Below are 23,448 nucleotides of genomic sequence, written 5' to 3'. Positions count from 1 at the left end.
AAGCTTTCTAGAAAAAAAATGGAATCTCCTCTGAAAATCTATCAAGGGGGTTTAAATAGTCTCTGAAAAGCAACTCTTGGGATATTCGCGCATTGCAGCCTCCACGCCGCTCCACATGCGTGTGATCGTGCGTGGGAGGCTACTGGATTGTAGCCACATGCACTCACACGCGTGTGGCAGTCTTCTTGGATCCTCCGGGGCTCCGATCTTGCCTGGTTCGTTCCTTAAGCTATTTGATTTGACATTTTCTCCCTCAATTTTAACACCTATTTAACATTGATTTAACGGAAGGACCAAAATTGGTACAAAATCAATAGTTAAGGGACCAACTTTGGTAAAATTAAAAGTCGATGACTAAAATTGGTAAAAGTCAATAGTCGAAGGACTATTTCTGGAATTAACTCTGGTAGAAAATATAGACAATATAACTAATGAAATTATATGTCTTTTTAAATTTTTTGATAATTAATATTTTTTTTGAATAAAGGTATTGTACTGTAGACATCGAATTATAAATTAAAGAAATGCATTATGTATTATTTTTTTGTTGTAAATACTAATTTATTTAATTTAATAAGAGTAATAAATTGGGATACTTACTTTTGAACAATATATTCGAACATATTCGTAGTATATGTTAACAATATGTCAAATTTGATTGGGATGAGGTTCGAACCTAAGACATTTCTTATATAAATTAATGTGTAAGTTAAAAGTTAAAGGAATATTAACGGAGAATAGAATATTTAACGAAAAATCATATAATTAAGGATAAATTAGGAAATCTCAAGGAAAAATATAAATCTAACAATCTGAACCATCTATTTGATTTAATAATTTGATCGTCATTTTTTCTATACATTATAGACCTAACTTTTTTGGGCTCTTATTAGTATAATGAGTTAATTCCACTAATGGTTCTCTAACTATGTTGATTTTTCAAAATTAGTCATCGACAATTTAGGTCCATTGACTTTCAAATTCTTTCCAATGTTGGTCATTTCGTTAAATTTTGGTTGAATTAAGGTCAAATGAAGGGATAAAATTGTTCGTTCACCCGTTTAGTGTATTATTACTCGTATTTCTCATGTCTTATACGCTGTATATATGAATATAATCTCAATCAAAGTCTCAATCAAAGCCATATAATCTCAGCCGAAGTCTCTTCGACTAAGAATATATTCATATATATAGTGTATATGATAGGATAAATATGAGTAATAATACACTAAACAGGTGAACGAACAATTTTATCCTTCATTTGACCTCAACTTAACCAAAATTTGACGAAAGGACCAACATTGGAAAAAAATTGAAAGTCTGGGGCTTAAATTGTTCAAATTAAAAATTCGGCGACTGATTTTGAAAAATCAACATAGTCGGATTACAATTGCTGGAATTAACTCTTAGTATAATATAGATAGTAGATATACAGATATAAATTTGGTTCGGATATCAAATGTAAATTTTTTTTATATATATTGGACTTAAAAGTAAAAATTATATTTATTCTATTTAAACTAAATATATTTTAAAATATTTTAAATATAAAGTGTAAAAATTACTCAAAATTAAACTTATTGTTCATTTTATAACGTTAATAAAAAAATAAATTTGAAAAAATTTTATTTAAGTTTTCTTCCTTATTTCAGTTAATTTCCCGGTTTTTGCAATTCTACCGTCTCCCACCCTCTCGGATTCTTTCTCATTCTTGCTGACGATGTTGTTTCTGTGGACGTGATTATACTTGTGCACAATGTTGGTGTAGAAGCCATCCCACCGGGAATGAAGAACACATGAGTGCCTTGCCCTTCTCCTACTCTTACTCCACCCCTCTTCTGGTTAGAACGACTAGGAAATGGTAATGGTTGATTGGTTGGAATCTGAATATTTGTTTTCAGTCTTTCTGGTTTTTACTTTTTGAAATTCCGTACTCTTACTTGATTCTACATATAATCTTACACTGACGTTTGATTATGTCAGTCATTATCATTTTAGTATTGTTATTTGATTCTGCTTGTGATCATTTAGTGGATAAGTTTATAAAGAGGTCCTCTGTTTTAAGAGTCTGGGAACAGTATCACAGGAGTCAAGAGGGACATAAAGGATTTTAAGGACAAATGAAAATTTGTATAATATAGCTTTTTCGTTTACTTCTTTATGTATGTTTTTCAGGCTGAGAATCATTTTTACTGTGCAGGAGTGAATTATGGTGCAATATGAAAATGGAAAGCTAGATTTCATTGAACACCAACCAAATTATTGCCTACACTAGGAATGCTACTTGGTAGAAGTTAAACTTTGTTTCATTGTGATCAAAGATGAGTATTAAGCCTTTAATTTGGTATTGCCGGCCAGTGGCAAATGGGATTTGGGCTCAAGAGACTGATAGTGCTTTTGGTGCTTATACACCTTGTGCCATAGAGTCAGTCGACGTCATTTCTTACTTGGTTCTTTTCGGATTGTGCTTATATCGAATCTGGCTTATTAAGATGGACCATAGAGTCAAAAGGTTCTGTTTGAGGGCAAACTGCATCAACTATACTTTGATCTTCTTAGGCTGCTTATGTGCTGCTGAGCCACTGGCCAGATTGGCTGTGGGCATTTCGATCTTCAACTTAGATTCTCAGACTGGTCTTGCCCCATTTGAGGTAAATATCCTCTTTAAAACCTGGCATTTAGGCTTTCAGGTTTTTTCTAACATATTGCGATTCTCATTTTATTTCCGTAAAGTACACCCGTTAGTTTATTTTCTCCTATTTGTTTTTTCATGTTCATTTAAAGTCACATTTATTCACATGGTTTAATATTGAGCTTAGTTGGTTGGCTCTGGGTTGGAGTCAAAGTATCTCTATCTTTCACTTACCCAAAAATTTGCCTACTGAAGTGCCTTGGCCTTGTGAAAGTTTAGTTAGCTATCTTGAAGGAACTTATCCTTTTATGGTTGCTCATTCTCTTTATTCTTGCTTATGTGACCTATTCATGTGAATATTCAACTTTATGACCTATGAAGTAGAATATGTCAGACATGTGTGGGTCTTCTTAAAGATTAGAAATAATAAATGTCTCTTCTTTAACAGCTTAAGCTTTTAGTTAAGGTGGGAAACATAATTCAATATTCATCACCTTTCCAGAGGAAAATTTATCAGCAGTATGATTCACATTAACAATTCATCAGACATTTGATGCAAAGAAATACTCCCTCTGTCCCATTTCATGTTCAGTTAACGAGACTTGACTAGAGTTATTTTTAATTATAAATTTTTTATAATATTAAGTTTATTATTAGTGTATAAAATTTATATATTTAGAAAATACATTAAAAGTACTATTAAACAAGAAAAATTAAATTTAAAATAATTTTAAAATATTAAAGAAAATAAGTAAAGAAGAAAGTTGGTTTGACAAATGAATAGTAAACATGACAAATAAAATGGGATAGAGGGAGTAACACTTTTTGCGTTCAAGAGTTGAGTTGTTGAACATATGGCTACATGTCAAGCCAAGATCCTCAAAAGTCCACCTATAAAAGAAAGCACACACACACATCAGATACCTCTACGAAGATGAAAACCATTGAGCCTCCAGAATTTTGCTGACAGATACTCTCACACACTGCATGCTTTCAGCCTTCAAACATTTGGCTTGGCTTCATATACTCTTTGGTTCTTGAAAGTTCAAAAATAATTATTGTATTTTTTATTATATTAAGTTGTCTTACAACAGAATGCTGGATATGCTTTTTCTTTTGCTTTCTAATTTACTAATTGAGTGTTGTTTCTTGCTCATAACAGATAGTTTCCTTGGGCTGTCAGATTCTGGCATGGTCCTCAATTATAATAATGATTGGCATGGAAACTAGAATGTACATTAAAGAGTTTCGATGGTATATCCGGTTTGGAGTGATCTATGTTTTGGTGGGTGAGGCTGTGATCTTGAACCTCATTATCTCAATGATGGAGTTTTACGCAAGGTTTGTGTTATTATTTGCTATGCCAAACTTTATAATGTTAGATCATTATTTTATAACATCAAATACTCTCTCCAGTCATGGCATCTCTTTGGCATGTTACTGTGTTTCTCAAATTTCGTATATGGGATGTATGCATGGATTACTTAAGAAACTTGGATGGGAACATCAATTGTTCACATCTGACAATAGACAACAACTGGTTACATAAACATTCTTTTTGCCAAGTCCTAGTGTGAGGAGTGTTACTGTGAGCAATAAAGATTTACTTGAGGAAGGTGAATGTGTTAAACAATTTCTTTTTACTAGGAAATGTGCATGTGTTTCATTTCTATGCTATATTTTGATCAATTTTTAATTAGTTTCATTTGTTCTTTAAAAAAAAAAAATTGTCAGGGCAGGGAAAAAAGAAGAAGCAAAAGATGATGTTTTCGGCATTAGTTTTTTTTTTTTTTTTTTTTTTTGTGCTTTATTGTATATAGAATTTAAATATGGGGTTATATATAAAATGTGTTTCATTTAAACATTATCACATTTAGTTTGACTTAGGGATACTTGGCAAAGTAATTTATTCATTGTTCTTTTTCTTTCATCTGCCCATCTTCCATTCTCTTTATTATCATTACCCAACAACTTTTTAAGCAACTGTGCCTTTGACAATGCATATTGTTTTGTGCAAGAGCAGTGCCGTGTATGTAGTTTGCAAAAAGTACTCATAATTTATTATATTGGTGCAGGTCTGTTTTCTACATGCATTTGAGTTCACTTCTGTGCCAGGTATATCATGTTGTTTTCTTCATGCTAGTTTTTTGAACTTCTTAAATCATTAAAAATCCTCCTCATCCCATAATGGCCATCCTCTGAACTAGGATTTTACTTGTTTTACTTCGTTAGAGCATTATGTACGTTGACATTTGTGCTGTATAGAAATCATATGAATATGAAATTTACTTTGGTTTTATTGTGGCTAATCAGCCAATGTGTACAACATCAAGCTTCATGAAACAATTTTTTATGTTCTGCAGATTTTTTGCATAAAGGAAAGTAGCCTTGGTTTAGTGGCCTAGTGCTCTCCTGTTGTCTGCTAGATCTTCAGTTTAAACTTAGTGCATAATGATGTGCACAGTTCAATAATGTTTCTAGTGTCCAACATTAATAATTAACTCCAGTACTCAAAATTAACTTCCTACTTGTGAAATTGATTCAAAGTTCCATCAAATCAAAAGATAGAAGGAACTTTAAAGCCTTCCTTATGTTCCATAACAGAGTGAGATACATTTTTAAGTTTCTCTGTTGCAGATCCTATTTGGGGCACTACTTCTTTTTCATGTTCCTTGTCTGGAACCATATCCTGGTTATATTCCATTGGGGAGTCAGTCTGATGAAAATCAGTATGAAGCACTTGTGGAGGGAGATCACATATGTCCTGAGAGACATGCGAACATATTTTCGAGTACTCTGACTCTTAGTCCTTAATTTTGGCTTAGCTTTTTCTGTCCTTTTTATAGGAAAAGTATCTATCTTGTTTTATCATGACTATATGGATGGCTAAATAACTTATTCCTTCTATCCGCATACATGTTAGTCAAAATAAGGTGCATCCTTCATGTCCTCTAGCATTTGATGATAATGAATTAAGTATTAAATGAATTTACATGGTTCCAAAATAAAGTCAGATGTATTTAGACTCTCTATAGATATATAAATATAGGACCTTTTGTACATATTCCATAGACAGAAATACAATTAAACCTTTCTACTTTCAGATAGATCAATACCCTCCTTTTCAACAGGTCTCCTCTCTATAGATAATCATCCCATATTTATATAATTTTTTTAAAACTTATATGTCAATTAATTATTTGTCATTTGTTAAAACTCCTTTTTCAAAACGAGGGTCTTGTTGATGATAATTGGAATACCTCTTGCCAATGCAGGGATTTATTTTGGGTGGATGACTCCACTCATGAAACTAGGCTATAAGAAACCAATCAGTGAAAAGGATGTTTGGATATTGGATACATGGGATCAGACTGAGACTCTAAGTAGAAAGTTTGTGTTGGGCTGTTTCTCTTTTCTTCAATCCTTACTTTTAAAACTACATTATAGTTGTTTAACTCAACTTTATACTTCAAAACTTTTAGATTCCTAATGTGTTGGATGGAAGAATCTCAGAGGTCAAAACCATGGCTGTTACGTGCCTTAAACAATAGTCTTGGTGGCAGGTATAGTTTTCAATAAATTGTTTTGTGTAATCTCACTGGCTTATGATTCACAAAGCAAGTAAACTATAGATAATGTATATACACGTGTTATTTCTTTTTTATTTTATACAGGTTCTGGTTTGGAGGCCTCTTCAAAGTAAGCTAATAACACTTAATGATTTATTATGAATTTGTCTGTTGAATAATAGGAAACCCTAGTCCTATTCCTAGTAGTTGGCTTGGTTTCTTATTCTTATTAGGAATGGGTTTAGCCTAATGTTCCTATAAATATAGGATCTCTATATAGTTCAATATACAGAAACACACATATAGACAATCTATTGTAAATTTGTAATTCTTTATTATAATATATTCTTTCTATTCTCTCTTCTTTGGTTACTTACATATTCTGCTTCCGCCATACTGGCGGGTAGTGGCTATTGGCCACGGCAAATTATTGTGTGGACCATGGTCCACGTAGTTGTGTGGACCATGAATATAATGTACATTTTTATTATATTAAAAGTACATTATTTTTGTACTAAAGATACATTATTTCATAGTATATATAAATAATGTACTTTCGGTACCTAAATAATGTATTCTAAAATAATGTACTTTCAGTACTTAAATAATGTATTCTAAAATAATGTACTTTTAGTATATTAAAAATGTACTTTTTATTTATGGTCCACACAGCTGTGTGGACTATGGTCCATGCAATAATGATTAATTTGCCACCCGCCAGGCCTTTCAATCCCTGAATTTCAACATGTATCACCTTAGTGAAGGATTTCAAATTTTTTCCCTCTCAATTGGATTATTGGTTTGATAAAAAATCTTTAGCACATTTGCCTCCTCAAGTTTACAGCTCTCAATGGGACTACAAAACAATAAAATTTTTAAAACTTGTCAAATACTAACTGTGTTAATGAAATTTTTACCAGAAAGCTTCAAAGAAATTTCTTGCTTCCACCTTAGCATGCACCTCCTTAGACATTTCAAATGTGTTCATCAATATAATAGTTTTATTTCCTTCTTTTTTTCTTGCTGTCATTTTAGTTCCTCTGTAATTGAAATTAAAAGCTTGTTTTCTGATACTAATTTGAACCCCTACAATAAGGTCAGAGGATTGCAATGTTTTGTTTCCATATTTATAATATACTGAATGGTTTCTTCTTATGGAATGATCCTCAGGTAGCCAGTGATCTTTGTCAATTTGTGGGACCAGTTTTACTGAATCAGCTGTTACAGGTAATATTGCAAAAAACCCTTGGTGTGAATTTTCTTTAATTGTTACTTTTAGTCTATTGCTGATGGATGCCTGTTACATCTGCACTAGAGCCAATTTTGAATTTCAATCGAATTACTAAAAAGTTCATGTCTTTCTATTGTGTGACTATGTTTCCTGGCATGCTCATTGTTCTTCTATCAATACACATGAACACACACAATGGCCAAGCTACTTAGGGGCTAGCTATGAGCTTCTAGGGAAGTCAGAGAGAGTAACTCTTACTGATGTCTTACTTCAAGAGCTTTTTCTTTTAATCCTGCTTGTGCAAATTAACCACATTATTGAAGTATCATACCGTATTAGTGTAAATCTTTGTAACCAACTTGATGTTGCTTGCAGTCCCTGCAACAAGATGATCCAGCTTGGGTCGGCTACTTATACGCCTTCTTTATTTTCCTTGGGGTGGTAAGATCTAAATCTTTTCAGACACACTATGAAAACCCCAAAAATAGTTCTGGTTTAGTTACATTTGTATAATATGGATTGCCTTAATTCTTTATAACCTTCATCTAGGTCTAAGATAGTAAAATGTTCACTTAAGTTTCACTTCAATTATAATTCATCACATGCTGTGTCTAATTGGACATGCTTCAATCCTGTGGTTAAAAAGATGTAGCAGAAGTTACTTTAATTGACCAGAGACTTAGCTGAGAACAGAGGAGTTGGAAAATAATAACTCTATCCCTAACTTGAGATCCTGAATTTTTTATCCAGTCATTAGGAGTGGTATGTGAAGCACAGTACTCTCAGAATTGCATGCGTGTGGGTTTCAGGCTAAGGTCGACTTTGGTAATCATCTTTCTTCTATGAATACAAATGCCATCTATTATTTCAGTTCTTTTATGTTTCTGCCTGCCATGATTTTTTCCTTGAATTTGATCTTAGTATTTGATTTTTTGAGAAGTGCCACTGTTTGTTGGTTAATGTAGGAATAAGCACTGAATAAAAGCTTTACTGTATTTCAGAGTGATAGTCTTCAACCAACGATTGGATTTTTATCTAGTGGAGACTACAGAATAAAATATAAAATAATGGAAGAAAAATTAGAAAACAAAGAATTGAAAATGACAAACTAATTTTAGAGTGAAATACTGAAATAACTAACTACTATGGAGTACTATATAAAATGGTAAATGTTGAGATTTGCATAAACATTAATTTGGCTATTTTATTCTGTTCAGGTAAAAAGGCAAAACAGATGTTTAAGTTCTTTTTCATTGTTATTTCATTAGCTTTTATTATCAATTATGATCATCAGACCATTCTTGCTCTGTCTACCACTAATCTACAGTGAAGTACTAATTGCCAGAACGCTGGTTGTATTCCCTTATTTTTAACAATGTATGCTGTCAAAATATTCATCTAACTGCTTAACATGTAGGTGGCTGCTGTGTATCGAAAATCTGTAAGGTTAACACATGAGGGTCGCAAGCAGTTCCCATCCGGAAAAATAACAAACATGATTACAACCGATGCGAATGGACTTCAGGTATGCATAAATTATGATGCATTTATCCCTACTCTCAATGTCAAAATCTTTCTCCCTTTTCTTCCAAATATTGAATTGGGTATGTGCTATGTTTGTGGAAATTTTATTGGTCCTTCATTTTTAAAATGCACATTCACTAAGGAGTTCCCTTTTGATTGTTCACTTAGGAGCACCCTTTTGATGTCATGATTCAAGTTTGACAACAGGACTGAACCCATTTAAGTTTTAAGTGTTGAGTTCAGTTTCTGGATAGACTCTTAATTAGAAGAACATTACTCCTAGGACATACTTGAAAGCACCAGAATTTTGCTAGTCTTTTGAAAAAAAAAATTAGCATTCATGTATGTGTGTATTTGTTTGAAGACGTTCAATATAATTATGTGATTTGTATAACTAAGTGCATCCAGTTCTTAAAAAAACTGGGAATTACTGTTGAATACGGATTTGTTGCATGGGATAAATAGCAAAGATGATAAATCTCATTATTTTATGTGTGCCTTCTTCTAGGAATCTCTTGAATTCTGCATCAGCATATAATAGTCATTGTATGGAATTAGAGAAGATAGCATATGTAATTTAGTAAAACAAGATAAATATTAATTCTGAAATTTCATGTAAAACATTACTTTATGAATATGCAGTAAAGTCAGCTAATGTGAATCTTAAAATTTTCAGCAAATATGCCAACAACTTCATGTTTTGTGGTCAGCTCCATTTCGAATTACTATTGCCATAGTTCTTCTATACCAGCAATTAGGTGTGGCTTCACTTCTTGGTGCTCTTGTTTTAGTCCTGATGCTCCCTACACAGGTAAATACGGCACTCCTGCCTTTTCAATGAGTAACATACTATTCAACATTTCACTTTCTCATTTAATCCTTTTTAGGTTTCTATATTTCATGTACTCTTATGAGACATTTTGTATAAGCAGAGGGTATTTGATTGTTTCGAGTTTTGATAGTATATCTATTCTAATATCAAACATTAAAAGGGTATTTGATGGTTTTTCTACTTTGTTCTGAATTTTACAGAATTCAACAAAGTTGTCTAACTATTTCCAGTTTGTCGCATCAATCATTTGAATCCTTCAGATCGGTGTATCTGTTTCATTGCATGCTAACCTCTTCCATAATTGCAATCGCATTGCATGCAAATGATTTAAGAAATATGTGCCCCAATCATAGCTTTGTACAAGGCTTCCTTCTGGTAAATCTTTGATATGCTTTTTTTCTTAACGGTGCAGTGGACAGTGTGTTATGTTTTAGTATTCAGTAATTTTGTTCTTCTGCCACTATGTAGGATGGGACTGTGCTTTAAAGGAAGACATAAAGCTTACACGATATTTAAAATGAAGTTACTTATCAAAAAGGGTTTATGCAATGTTGTTTTATGTATTTTTTCTTTTGGAATTATAGATCATAAATAACAAGAATGAGAATAAAAGGAGAGCAGAACTTATCCGAGTTATAAGGATAAAAGCCTAACTAATTGATCATATTACTAGGAAGCAAGTTCCTACTTGTTATGATTTGGGACTGGATATCAATGGGTTGTATAGGGAAGATTTATTGAAGGGCCGGAAAGTTCATAAATATAATGGGATTCCTTTAGGATTCTGGAGACTGACCATAGCAGAGTTCCATATCTTTTTAACCATGTAGATTTCTTTCATGATAAAATAAAATAAGAGTTAATTGTAAAATCATAGGAACCCGCTTAAGAATTATGAGTTACATACAAGAAGAGTGAGGGGGTATGATACTTTTGTTCAATGCATCTCTACTGCTGATTTCTTGCCATCTTCAATCTGCTATCAAGTGTTTCTTATCCTTGCATTGGTTTCACATGACTCAATTTAATTTATTGATACAGACTTCTATTATTAGCAGTATGCGAAAACTATCCAAAGAAGGATTGCTTCGCACTGACAAAAGGGTTGGCCTTACAAATGAAATTCTGGCTGCGATGGATGCAGTGAAGTATGACTCTTTTAACTAATGTTACTTGTTTTTTTTTTTGTTTTTTTATTTTATTTTTATTTTATTTTTTATGTTTTATCATTCACAATGGTCTTGGCTTTGGCCGGAAATATTAGATGCTATGCGTGGGAGAAGACTTTCCAATCCAAAATTCAGAGCACGAGGAATGATGAACTTTCATGGTTTAGAAAAGCACAAGTATTGTCAGCGGTATGACTCTCAATTTTACTAGTAGGCATAGGCTTCACAGAGTACTATTAATTCCATTATCTTTAACTCTGGTTGTGTTCTCTTACTCTACAGTGCAACGATTTCATATTAAACAGCACCCCAGTTCTTGTGACAGTGATTTCATTTGGAATGTTTACTTTGCTTGGTGGAGATTTGACGCCTGCTAGAGCATTTACATCACTTTCCTTGTTTGCAGTTCTTCAGTTCCCTTTGAACATGCTTCCCAATATAATAACTCAGGTTCTTTTTCTTCTTTTGCTGTCAACTTGTCTTGCTATTTTTATGTTCAAGGACTACATTTCCTCTCTGATTTAACTCTCTTTCTCTTAAAGTCTTAATAGAATCTTCTTTTCTTATATTCAAATGTGTGTGTAGTATTGATACCTTATTTTATTTTATTTTATTATCTGCTGTAACTTATGCCTCATTCTAAGAACAGTGTTCAATTTTGAAACTAATTATGTCATGGAACTGATAGAAAGTGAAAAGGTGAAGTACCAGTAAGTTTCAGAAAATATGAATCACATGTTATAAACAAATAGTTTATTGCCCTTGAAGTTCTATCATATGTTTTTAGTGGTAATATAGTTATGCGTGCTCAATGTTTACTTCTCTGGAATTTAAAAGGATTGACTGATAAAGTATTGGCTAAAATGTCAATTTGACCCTTGTGTTAAAAATACATACATGATAACTGATCCACTTGAACTCAATATTTTTGTGGCATTGCCTGACGAGTTTTCTGTGAATTTGTCATGAATTATTGTTAGTGTAAGAGGCTAATGGACCAAGCTATCATTCAAGATAGTAAAGGAGCTTTTGCTTTTCCTGCCTGAAGTTCTAGATTTCTTTAAATTTGTAGGCTGTAAATGCTAATGTGTCCGTACAGCGGCTGGAGGAACTTTTCCTTGCTGAAGAGAGAATCCTTTTACCTAATCCACCTCTTCAACCCGGGCTTCCTGCAATCTCAATTAAGGACGGCTACTTTTCATGGGATTCTAAGGTCAATTCTTTGTCTCTATCTGCTAGTTGTGCAGCTTGATGTATTAAATTGTTTGCAATTTCTCAAGTATTTAATTGCTTATTTTCAGTCCAGCTTGAAAAACCTTGTCTAGAATAAGATCCCTTAAGATCTTATGTATGTATAACTATTGGAAACATATAATATATTTGACACTCTTTGCTAGAGTTAATTCCACCAGAGGTCTCTTGTCTTTGGTGACAATTTCAAATTTAGTCCTAGACTATCGTTTTTGCCATTTAACATCCCAGACTATTATTTTTTGGACACTTTTAGTCCTTCTCTTTTCTAGCATGACTTTTAGAAATCTTCTAGCATGTATTTATAGGCTTGTGTATTCGCTTTTCTAATATACAACTTATTCAGAAACTCTCTCTTTACTTCTGTAACATGGTATTGGTGGTGTCCAAGCTTTTGGTTTAGGGGGAGGGTCCAATCCCAAGCTTGTTCGGTCCACTTTGTGTTCACCCAGTGTTTGCCTATGGTATTGGTGGCGTCCAATCTTCTGTTTCAGGGGGAGTGCCCAATCCCAAGCTTGTTCAGTCCACTTTGAGTTCACCCGGTTGTCTGTGGTATTGGTGGTGTCCAAAGCTTTCGTTAAGGGGAGTGTCCTAAATGGGATTTGAGTTAGTTATTTGTGTAACAAGTTGGGCATGATTAATATCTGTGCTCCAACTTGAAGGGGAGTGTTATGGAATGTACATGTAATATGGAACCTATATATATTAGGGAATTGAGTAGGTAGTCATATGGAAACTTTTTTCAATTATTAGAAGTCACCTATATATATTAGGCAGCGTGGAGATTTATAGGGATTTGAGTAGGTTGTCATATGGAAACTTCTTTCCTTATTAGAAGTCTTCTAGCATGCAGTTATAAGGCTGAGTATTATCTTTTTTAATATACAACTTATTCAGAAACTATCTCTTTATTTTCGTAACAATGCCCATCTGTTCTTGCTGCTTCTTTTATATCTGATGTAAATGGCATTAACTCATTAAGGGCCTCATAAGTTTTCTTAAATTCCATGAAGTTTGTCAAGCATTTCGAAATGATAAAATGCCTTACAAACATCATAAATGCAAGCAATATTACCCTTACCTGAATAAAAAAAAAAAAGTTAATCTAACAATTCCTTTACCATTTCACACTGACTGACAAAACCAAATACCTCATAATCAATGGAATTTCATAAAGCTTCTGATACCATGTAAAATATAGAAGAATATGTATATTTCATTACTCTAAGAGGTAGGAATATATGTATATATGCATTGATGTGGATCCTTCGGCATGAACTCGAGTATCGATTTGCCAAAGAGTCCTCCAGTTGCCAGATCTTTTCCTCACAAAAACAAGAAGCACAAGAACTATGGTTTGGGGGTGTTGGAGATGGAATTGGTTGATGCATGGGCTAGTTAGGGGATTATTTTTTGTGTTTTTTTTATAAGAATATTTCCACCACACGTTGGTCTTAGGTGATAAGGAATGGATGGAACCACAAGATTGGAAGCTATCTTGATAAGCCTAGGAAGAACATCTCTCAACACATGAGAGACAAAAATATATCTTAACATTTTTCCATTGAATCTAATCTCCAAATTCTGCTCATTAGTAAACAAAGTTTAGCCTGTTATACTAGGCTGATACATTACTTTCAAGAAGATCTAACACTCCATTATTAATTGAAATGAAATACCAAGAGTCTCCAAATATTAAATTTAAACTAATTGTGCTTTAATTTGCTCATGTGACTTCAAATCTGATTTTGATGACTTGATTTCAACCATTTGCCTTCTCCCTTGTGCAGCCACGAATATTGGACCTTTCAAATGATTTCCCCAATTATTTTTAGGCCAACATGTCATTCCAATTCATGCACAATCAGCCTGGCAAATTTCTTCACCAAATTTGCACATGTCTTAATTTTATGAGTTTCTTGGTATTGTATGGCACATTTATTTTGTCTTCTCCCTTTTTTTTTTTTATTTATTTAAAATGCACTTGGTTTAATTCTCAAGATTAAAACTCTAGTTGGTATTTGGAATTGCTCTTGTCATGTCCTTATCATGCATCATAATGCTACAATCTATGGTAAGGATTGGAAATCAATCCCTAAACTTAAGCCTAAAATCATGCAATAATATAGACTAAATATATACATACTAAATATATATGTATAACGTCTAACACCTATCCTTTTGAGTTTTCTGGCTTTTTTCTTAAAAAGGGAGGAAAGCTTGAAACAGGATTGAGATGATTGGTGCTGGAAATAAATGGACTATTTTACTGAATTCGAAATGTTGAATATAATGGATCTTAAAGTTCTATATGATACCTTAGGATTACTTGATAAGAAGATTACTTAAGTTTTAAACTCTTTTGTTAAATGCAATCAGAGTTTGTAAAATTCTACTTTTATAGGTGAAGAAGCCCACACTATCAAATATAAATTTGGATATTCCAGTCGGCACGCTAGTTGCTGTTGTAGGTGGGACCGGCGAAGGAAAGACATCTCTAATATCAGCAATGCTTGGGGAACTTCCTCCATTGGGCAATGCAAATGTTTCCCTTAGAGGAACTGTTGCATATGTTCCTCAAGTTTCTTGGATTTTCAATGCTACTGTGAGATTCTGTTTTCCAGACCCTTTAATATTTTCACTAGCCATAATATGTAAGCACTTCCATTCTTGGTGACTGCAAGTAATTCAATTGTCTTAAATTTAAATCCTTTTTCAGGTACGTGAAAACATATTATTTGGGTCTAGTTTTGAACCAACACGATATTGGAAAGCCATAGATGTCACTGCAATGCATCATGACCTTGACTTGCTTCCAGTTAAGTTAGTGGATTATTATTATGTATCTCAGTAAGTTTTTACAGATATTTAGTTTCCACTCTTTACTAATGTGAGCATGAAATTTCTAATTTTTCTTACACCTTTCAGGGTCGAGATCTTACAGAGATTGGAGAAAGAGGGGTGAATATTAGTGGAGGACAAAAGCAAAGAGTTTCCATGGCAAGGGCTGTCTACTCAAACTCTGATGTATACATCTTTGATGACCCCTTAAGTGCTCTAGATGCACATGTTGCCCAACAGGTAATTATATACCTATTGTTCCTGTGATTAAATAAATGGGCACATTTGTGAATAGATATGATAAAAGGAATAAAACTTGTCCTGAAGGGTCTTAAAGTACCTATTCATTGGTATTTCACACAATGAAAGATGACGCTTTTGTGAAGGCTTTTACTATGCATCTTCCTTATGCAAGGCACTAGCTCCAGAGAACTTAGCTAAAATTTTCTGGGACTTTCCATTTGTTGTAAGTAGCAAACCATGCAGTACAGATAAGAGCTACTGCCTAATTTTTTGTGCCATTTGTACCATATTCCATGATTTCCATCTTCTAATACTTAGAGAATCATGCTGAAACCTTATAGCAATTTCCATGCAAATGGGGGTTAAAAATTTGGCTAGCATCAGAAGTTTAAAAGGCTAAGCCCTGTGTGTATATATGGAAGGGACCAAGACTCATTTGACTTGAGCTTCTAAGTCAAGTTGAGATCCAAACATGAGCATGTGCCCATGCAGGCTCACACATACTGGCAGACTGTACTGTTCACTCCTAACAAGCAGTAGTCTAGTAAGTACTACTGAAGCGACTGCCACATGGAGAAGTGGCTTACCTGTTGATATGGAATATCCATTTTGGCATTCCATCAACGCTTACAATTGTTACCTACTTTTGTCTGTCATATTCTTTTGACCACTTATGAAAGCTCAAGTACCTGAATCATGATATTTTGTTGCAGCTATTTCGAAATTCTCATTCAAGTTTTAATATTAGGTGAACTCTACACTGTACGAAAGTGAAGAGAAGGTTTCTAAATGAGTAAATAGAAAGGAGAATACACAACCCTATATATGCTTGCTAGAAGACCTCTAAGAAGGACGCAAGACAAATTATTTCCTTATGACCACCTACTCAAATCCCTATAAATCTCCATGCTACCTAATATATGTACATTCCATAACATACACTATTTGACATGCAGCTCAAAATGTTTTTCAGGTTTTCAATAGTTGTATAAAAGAAGAGTTGCAAGGGAAGACTAGAGTGCTTGTAACAAATCAGCTACATTTTCTTCCTCATGTAGATAGAATTATTCTGGTATGTGAAGGTATGGTTAAAGAGGATGGAACTTTTGAAGAGCTTTACAGAAATGGCACACTTTTCCAAAAGCTAATGGAAAATGCGGGGAAGATGGAAAACTGCGGTGGTGCAAGAGATGGAAAAAATAATATTGAATCTTCACAGACATCTGCTATCATTGTGCTGGAGCAGTTAAATGATGCAACCTCAATGGCCAAAAGGAAAGAAGGTAAATCTATTCTTATCAAACAGGAAGAACGGGAGACAGGTGTTGTAAACTGGAATGTGTTGATGAGGTAATGCATAATTTATGATTTGAGATTATAAACTTAATTTTTCAATCTGACCTCAACGTTTTTATAAGGTAAGGTTAATGTGTTTGAGAATTATAAGCTACAGAACTTTATCTGTAGAGGACATAACCTGTGTTATAATCCTGGGAATTATAACAAAAGTAATACAAAAGAAAAGTGCTTTAGGAGACTTGTGCTGGCAAGATAATTGTCTTATTTTGTATTCTGTATTATAATTACTGTTTTGCCTTCTTTTTTTATTTCAGGTATACAAATGCTTTGGGAGGCTTTTGGGTGGTCATGATACTGTTCTTCTATACTATGACAGAAATTCTCAGACTTCTAAGTAGCACATGGTTAAGTTTTTGGACTGAAAAAAGCACGTCAAAGGACTATGTAGCTGCCTTCTATATCTTAATTTATGCCTTGGTATCATCTACACAGGTATAACTTCTATGCAGCCTGTAACAACTGGCATTAATTGAATATTATGGCTCTAAATTGTGTGATAATTGTCATGCTTGCTGTACTGTAAGCTTCAATCATTTCAAAGACTGTAACTAGCTGATTCTTTTTCCAACATGTACAGGTGTTAGTAACCTTAGGAAATTCTTTTTGGTTGATCATATCTAGCCTTAATGCAGCTAGACGACTTCATGATTCAATGCTTCATTCTATACTCAGAGCCCCTATGGTATTCTTCCACACTAATCCCATTGGAAGAATTATCAACAGATTTTCAAAGGATCTTGGTGATATTGATCGAAATGTTGCAGGTTCTGTTAATATGTTTCTCAGCCAAGTATGGCAACTTCTCTCAACTTATGCACTCATAGGTGCTGTCAGCACTATATCCCTCTGGGCAATAATGCCACTTATGATACTATTTTATGCGACTTATCTGTATTACCAGGTTGGTCAAGACCTCTCCTTTCCTTTTATTATTTTATTATTTTTTATTTTTTCCTCTTTTTCTCTCAATACATGAAACTTCCAAAACCCAAAGAGGGTATATAATTGTATTGGCTGGTGAAAACAAGTAAAACACTTCATCACATGCTTTTTTTGATTTCTCAAACATGTGCATATTTCAGTAGTTTTGTTTAAACTTTCTTTTCATTAGATGATTTGTTTACATATGCAGAGCTATATTTTGCAGAAAATAGAAAAAGTTGTGCTTGAACTTTCACTTTTGTATTTCCCAATTATTAGGTAATATGTGATTTTTGATACTACAGTAAACTGACCACACATAGCATTCCTGGAAACCACTGGATGAGCGGCTCCAATTTCCAAAATATGAATCTGCATCAATTTTTTTTTTCTCATTATATTAGGACATTGTTATTTGCACTTCTGATTTTTGCAAATTTTATTACTGAATGGATATCATTGTAATCCCTGAACTGCCCCTTGTAGAAATAGCTGGCAAGAACCTTTATACAATTATAGTACACAAATTGAAAAATCAAGTGATTTCATGTTTTTAATCCATTTACAATATGTATGTGTGTGTGTGTGTATAATACCAGCAATAATCATGCTTTATTATTAAAAGTAATGATATGGATTTTATATGGGGTAGAAGAAACTGACAAAATAAATATGAATCTTTTATTGAACCTTTTAATTAAGGGTGGTTTTAGACATTAAAGTGATAAGTAATTAATTAGTATTTGATATTAAATTCTCAGTTTTTGGAGCCACATTTAAGAATAAACCATACTTTTCTTGATTTGCATTTTTTTCATTTCTCTGTGGCTACTTGTTGCAACTTTTGTTTGATCAAACATTGCTTTTATACTTCACAGTATTAAGCATGCCACTCTGTCATATTACATCATTTAATATACTTTCTTGTATTTTTGTTATATTTGTATTTCATTGGAGTCTGTTAATATAAATTTTTAACTGTTTATGTTTCACAGAGCACAGATCGTGAAGTAAAACGTCTGGAGTCTATTACTAGGTCTCCTGTATATGCACAGTTTGGAGAAGCTTTAAATGGTTTATCTAGCATCCGTGCATATAAAGCATATGATAGGTTGGAAAGCATTAATGGGAAATCTATGGACAATAACATGAGATTCACTCTTGTTGCCATAAGCGCTACTCGCTGGCTAGGCATAAGGCTTGAAACATTGGGAGGTATCATGGTATGGTTGACAGCAACATTTGCTGTCATGCAGAATGGAAGAGCAGAAAATAAGGTTGCATTTGCTTCTACAATGGGATTGCTGCTAAGTTACAGCCTAAATATTACAACTCTGCTCGGTAATGTTTTTAGACAAGCAAGCAGAGCTGAAAATAGTCTAAATGCGGTTGAGCGTGTTGGGACCTATATAGATTTGACGTCAGAAGCACCTGATGTTATAGAGAGCAACCGTCCTCCACCAGGATGGCCTTCATCTGGATTAATCAAGTTTGAGGATGTCGTGCTACGTTACAGATCTGAACTTCCTCCTGTCCTCCATGGCTTGTCCTTCACAATCTTTTCAAGTAAAAAAGTTGGAATTGTTGGAAGAACTGGTGCTGGAAAATCCAGCATGATAAATGCATTATTCCGGATTGTAGAACTTGAGAAAGGAAGAATCTTGATTGATGACTATCACATTGCTAATCTTGGATTGAAAGATCTTCGCAGTGCTCTCAGTCTCATACCTCAGACGCCAGTTCTTTTCTCAGGTGCATGTCTTTTTGTCATTGTGGTGCTATTTTCCCATATTCTCATGCTTGTTTGCATTGATTGAAAGCTCCATTGGAAATACAGTAATGATATTAATAGAAGCATTCTAGTCTATCATTATCTGCTGCACATATATAAGCATTATATCTTGCTGAATTTCTAAGGTGCATACATCTGATCCTTTTTTTTCTTCATCTAAATATGTGTCTACCTACTACAATCCAGGAAATTTTGCTATCTTTATGAGTCTCAGAAGGTGAATCCAAGCTGAGATTCTTGCTTTCTTTTGGTTGTGTTCACTTAATTGTGTGAAGAAAGATACTTGAATTTGATAGATTCAAATGATTGGTACAAAAGAGTATATATACAAGTAAGGAACCTAAACTATAAGGACATGACTCGTGAATTCTAATACTCCCCCTCAAGTTGGGGCAGATAGGTCATATGCACCAAGCTTGTTACAAATACGAATTAGTAAGAATATTCGCCAATTGATTAGTGGAGTTAACATGGCTTGTAGTAATCAACCCTGGCGTAATCTTTTCCCTGATGAAGTGACAGTTAATTTCAATATGTTTGGTTCATTCATGGAAGACTAGATTCATTGCAATATGTTGAGCTATATGGTTGTCACATATTAATGTCATCTGTGTAAGACTACAATATTGTAGCTCTTGAAGTAAGTTCTTTAGCCATATGAGTGCACATTTAGCTAGAGCTATGGCACGATATTCAATTTTTGCATTAGATCTGGCTACCACATCTTGCTTCTTGCTTTTCCATGAAATTTTGTTATACCACTTATGTGAATACAATACTCAGATGTGGATAGTTTGCCAAATGGAGAACTTGCCCAATCGGCGTTAGAGTATCCAATTATCTGAGTATGACCTTTATCTTTATAAATCAATCCTTGGCCTAGTGCTTTCTTAATGTATTTCAAGACTCCAGTAGTAGCATTCCAGTGATCAATACAAGGATTTTCTAAAAATTGACTTAACACACTTACTGCAAAAGAGATATTCAAGCGAGTGATTGTGAGATAGTTCAGTTTCCCAATAAGTCTCCTGTAACGCTCTGGTTCAGATATTATTTCCCCGTGATTTGGGAAGAGTTTGACACTTGGGTAGGACTATCGATGGGTTTGCAATTGTTAAGAATCCCACATTGAAAATATAAGAGAGAATATGTGGGTTATAAGGTCATGGATTAGACTAGTTAATTTATTGGATTCAGTCTTTTAGTGTGGTTATACAAGAAAGGAACCTAAACTATAAAGACATGACTCTTCATATAGGACATGACTCTTGTATTCTTACAAATTGTACTCTTGAATGAATAAAGTAATATTTTTGTTACAGTATTTCTCAAGATTAAGTTCCTTCTAAGCTGAGGATATTTAGAGAACAAGTCAGGATTAATTTTCTTATTCTGGGGTTCTTTTTTACTATATGAAGTTATTGCTTAAAAACCTGAAATGGTGGTACTGATCTGTCTAAAAAATAATGAGCCTCATTCTCACGACCATTCATTCCTGCTTTTTAGGAACTCTCCGGTTTAATCTTGATCCTTTTAATGAACACAATGATGCTGACCTTTGGGAAGCCCTAGAGCGTGCACACTTAAAGGAGGTTGTAAGGAGGAATGCTATTGGTCTTGATGCAGAGGTACAGTTTGTCTCTCTCTTCTTCCCTAGATCTGTTTGGTTGGAGCTGTGGTGAATACTACTATACTAGTAGTTAGGGTTGACATGGTACATATGATGTATTTATCATATATCACCCCTTGACATGATTACTCAAATGTTTGAAATGAGGAAGAAATGAAAGTATGCTTGCTTTGGTATGGATCAAAATAGGTATAAGTTATCATTCCACATGGCCGAACACTTTGACCAGCCCCCAGTCACTTTGTGATCTTAAGACTAATATTAAAATAAAATTTAAAAAAAAAATTAAAAAAAAAATCCTTCAGACTTCTAGCTAAAGACCATCTTTTCAGCTTCAAGCTTTCAAAAAGTAATTTGCCTCTTTGAATTATGAAACTTGTTGAAAGTGAAGAATTAATAGCCCTGGTGGGTGGCTAATAGCCACCACCTCCTAGTAAGGTGGAAGCCCCAAACGAAAGAGATGTTTATAAATGATATTGTGTGTATTATAAAACTAGTGAGAACAAGGGGTATATATACATAGGAACGGCCTTTAGGCAACTAAGTGTGAAAGTTAGAATCCCTCAACATAGAATTCCCCAATAGTATAGTACTTCTCTATAGTTCCAACTAGGGTTACAGTTATACTTTCTAATACTTCTCAGCAGAGGAAGTCTATTAAGAAAATCCTTGTGAAAAGATGAAATTAGGAATAGGGACAATAATTACTTCTCTATTATGGTGGCTTTGACTACATGAAGGTTACAGAAGGGGGTGAGAACTTCAGTGTTGGACAGAGGCAATCATTGAGTCTTGCTCGAGCATTGTTGCGGAGGTCAAAGATCCTTGTTCTTGATGAAGCAACTGCAGCTGTTGATGTTGGTACTGACTCTCTTATACAGAAAACTATAAGAGAAGAATTCAAGTCATGCACTATGCTCATCATTGCTCACCGCCTAAATACAATCATTGACACCAATTGTGTTCTTGTGCTTGATGCTGGCCGGGTATGCCCTTTTACAATTTCTGTCTCTGCTTTTTGTTTTTTTTACTGCTAGGTCTTCTTTTTCCAACAACTATTAATAGGCTTATCAAATGAATTTGAGTCATTAAAAGCTTTAAAACTTGATTAAGGGATTATCTTCTTTAGATTCAGGAATAATTGCACTGTGGTATTAACAAGTATTTAGTATTCTCAACAGGTTTTGGAATATGATACCCCAGAGAAACTTCTGCTGAATGAATCGAGTGCTTTCTCTAAGATGGTTCTAAGCACTGGGGCTGCAAATGCTCAGTATTTACGTAGTTTAGTACTTGAAGGGAACAAATCCACAGAAGCAAATCCCATCTATTTAAATGAGACGAGGAGATTCTTTGGATCTTCCCATTGGACTGCCGCTGTACGCTTTGCTCTTTCTAAAAATCTTGCTGATTCAATCAAGGAATTTAAAGTGTTGGAGTTTGAAGATGAGAATAGTATTATTAAGAAAACAGAGGATGCAGTTGTAACACTGCAAGGTGTTTTGGAGGGGAAGCATGATGAAGTCATCGAAGAAGCGCTAGATCTCTGTGAGGTCCCTCAACAGAGATGGTGGTCATCTCTCCTCAGAATTATTGAAGGTATTTAAATTATCTCCCTACGCGTGCAATCCCTTCCCCACTTACATGCTGTGCATGCTGAAACCACTTTTGGCTAATTGGGTACTTTCAACTTTCAAGACAGTCTTAGTTTGACATCTCATCTAAAATGTGCAAGTATTCAGTCAGTGTTTTTTTAATTACAAGACTTGAATTCCTAGTGGCTATATTTCATGTTGGTCAGCTTTTTTGGAACTTCTTGATTCATTATTTAAAGACTCATTACAAAATATGGCTTGCCTTATCCTTTCTTGGAGTTTATTCCGATCCATTTTTGGTCACTCAACTAGTATTTTCCACCACAGTAGAGTGACCAGAAGTGGAATAAACTCTCCTCTCTACTAGTCTCTAGGGACTACCCTTCAAGAATGTTGATTAAAGCAGAGTGATCTGCTTACAAATTTTACTGCTTGTGATCTGTGTGTCAATAAGAAAGGCCATAAGAAGTGTTGGGTTATCTCATTTTGAATGCCTGTTAACAGTCACTGGTTCCTTCTTATGTATACAATGTGTTCCAGGTCTTGCTGTAATGAGTAGGTTGGGACATGGAAGATACCAACTTGAAGAAAATGGATATGCAGAAAGGTCAGAAATTTGGAATCATGATGATGAAATGTAGAACCCCCCTCCACCCCCGCGCCTTTTTATTTTTTCTTTTTTTTCTTGTCAAAGTCAAGTATTGTATAAGAAGAATTGTACCTATGTTGAGTTTGGTATTATTTTCTCTCTATGCCAAGAGCCAAGCGGTACTCAATCTCTATAGGGAGGAATACATCCACTCCTAAGTTTTTTATTAGAGAAATATTTTAATTAATTAATTTAAAAATGGTAATCCTA

At 34.0% G+C, this 23,448-nt stretch overlaps 1 protein-coding gene across 1 annotated transcript; it reads left to right on the top strand.

The window, feature by feature from the left end:
• The first annotated feature begins 2,321 nt into the window (after positions 1–2,321).
• LOC116031852 (ABC transporter C family member 12-like) lies at positions 2,322–23,448 on the top strand. The gene is made up of 27 exons (XM_031274171.1): positions 2,322–2,651; positions 3,795–3,973; positions 4,708–4,747; positions 5,270–5,423; positions 5,908–6,022; positions 6,115–6,195; positions 6,307–6,331; positions 7,372–7,428; positions 7,808–7,873; positions 8,183–8,257; positions 8,850–8,957; positions 9,633–9,767; positions 10,830–10,936; positions 11,053–11,146; positions 11,240–11,407; positions 12,030–12,170; positions 14,613–14,813; positions 14,928–15,026; positions 15,137–15,289; positions 16,266–16,642; positions 16,906–17,083; positions 17,229–17,552; positions 18,568–19,324; positions 20,871–20,992; positions 21,735–21,980; positions 22,176–22,593; positions 23,130–23,448. Exons 1-27 carry the CDS (start codon positions 2,322–2,324, stop codon positions 23,228–23,230), a joined length of 4,851 nt encoding a protein of 1,616 aa, XP_031130031.1. The 3' UTR covers positions 23,231–23,448.

The sequence above is a fragment of the Ipomoea triloba genome, chromosome 10 (genome assembly GCF_003576645.1).
Source record: "Ipomoea triloba cultivar NCNSP0323 chromosome 10, ASM357664v1".
Lineage (NCBI taxonomy): Eukaryota > Viridiplantae > Streptophyta > Magnoliopsida > Solanales > Convolvulaceae > Ipomoea > Ipomoea triloba.
The sequence above is the reverse complement of the archived record's forward strand: the minus strand, read 5'-3'. Positions and strand labels throughout refer to the sequence as shown.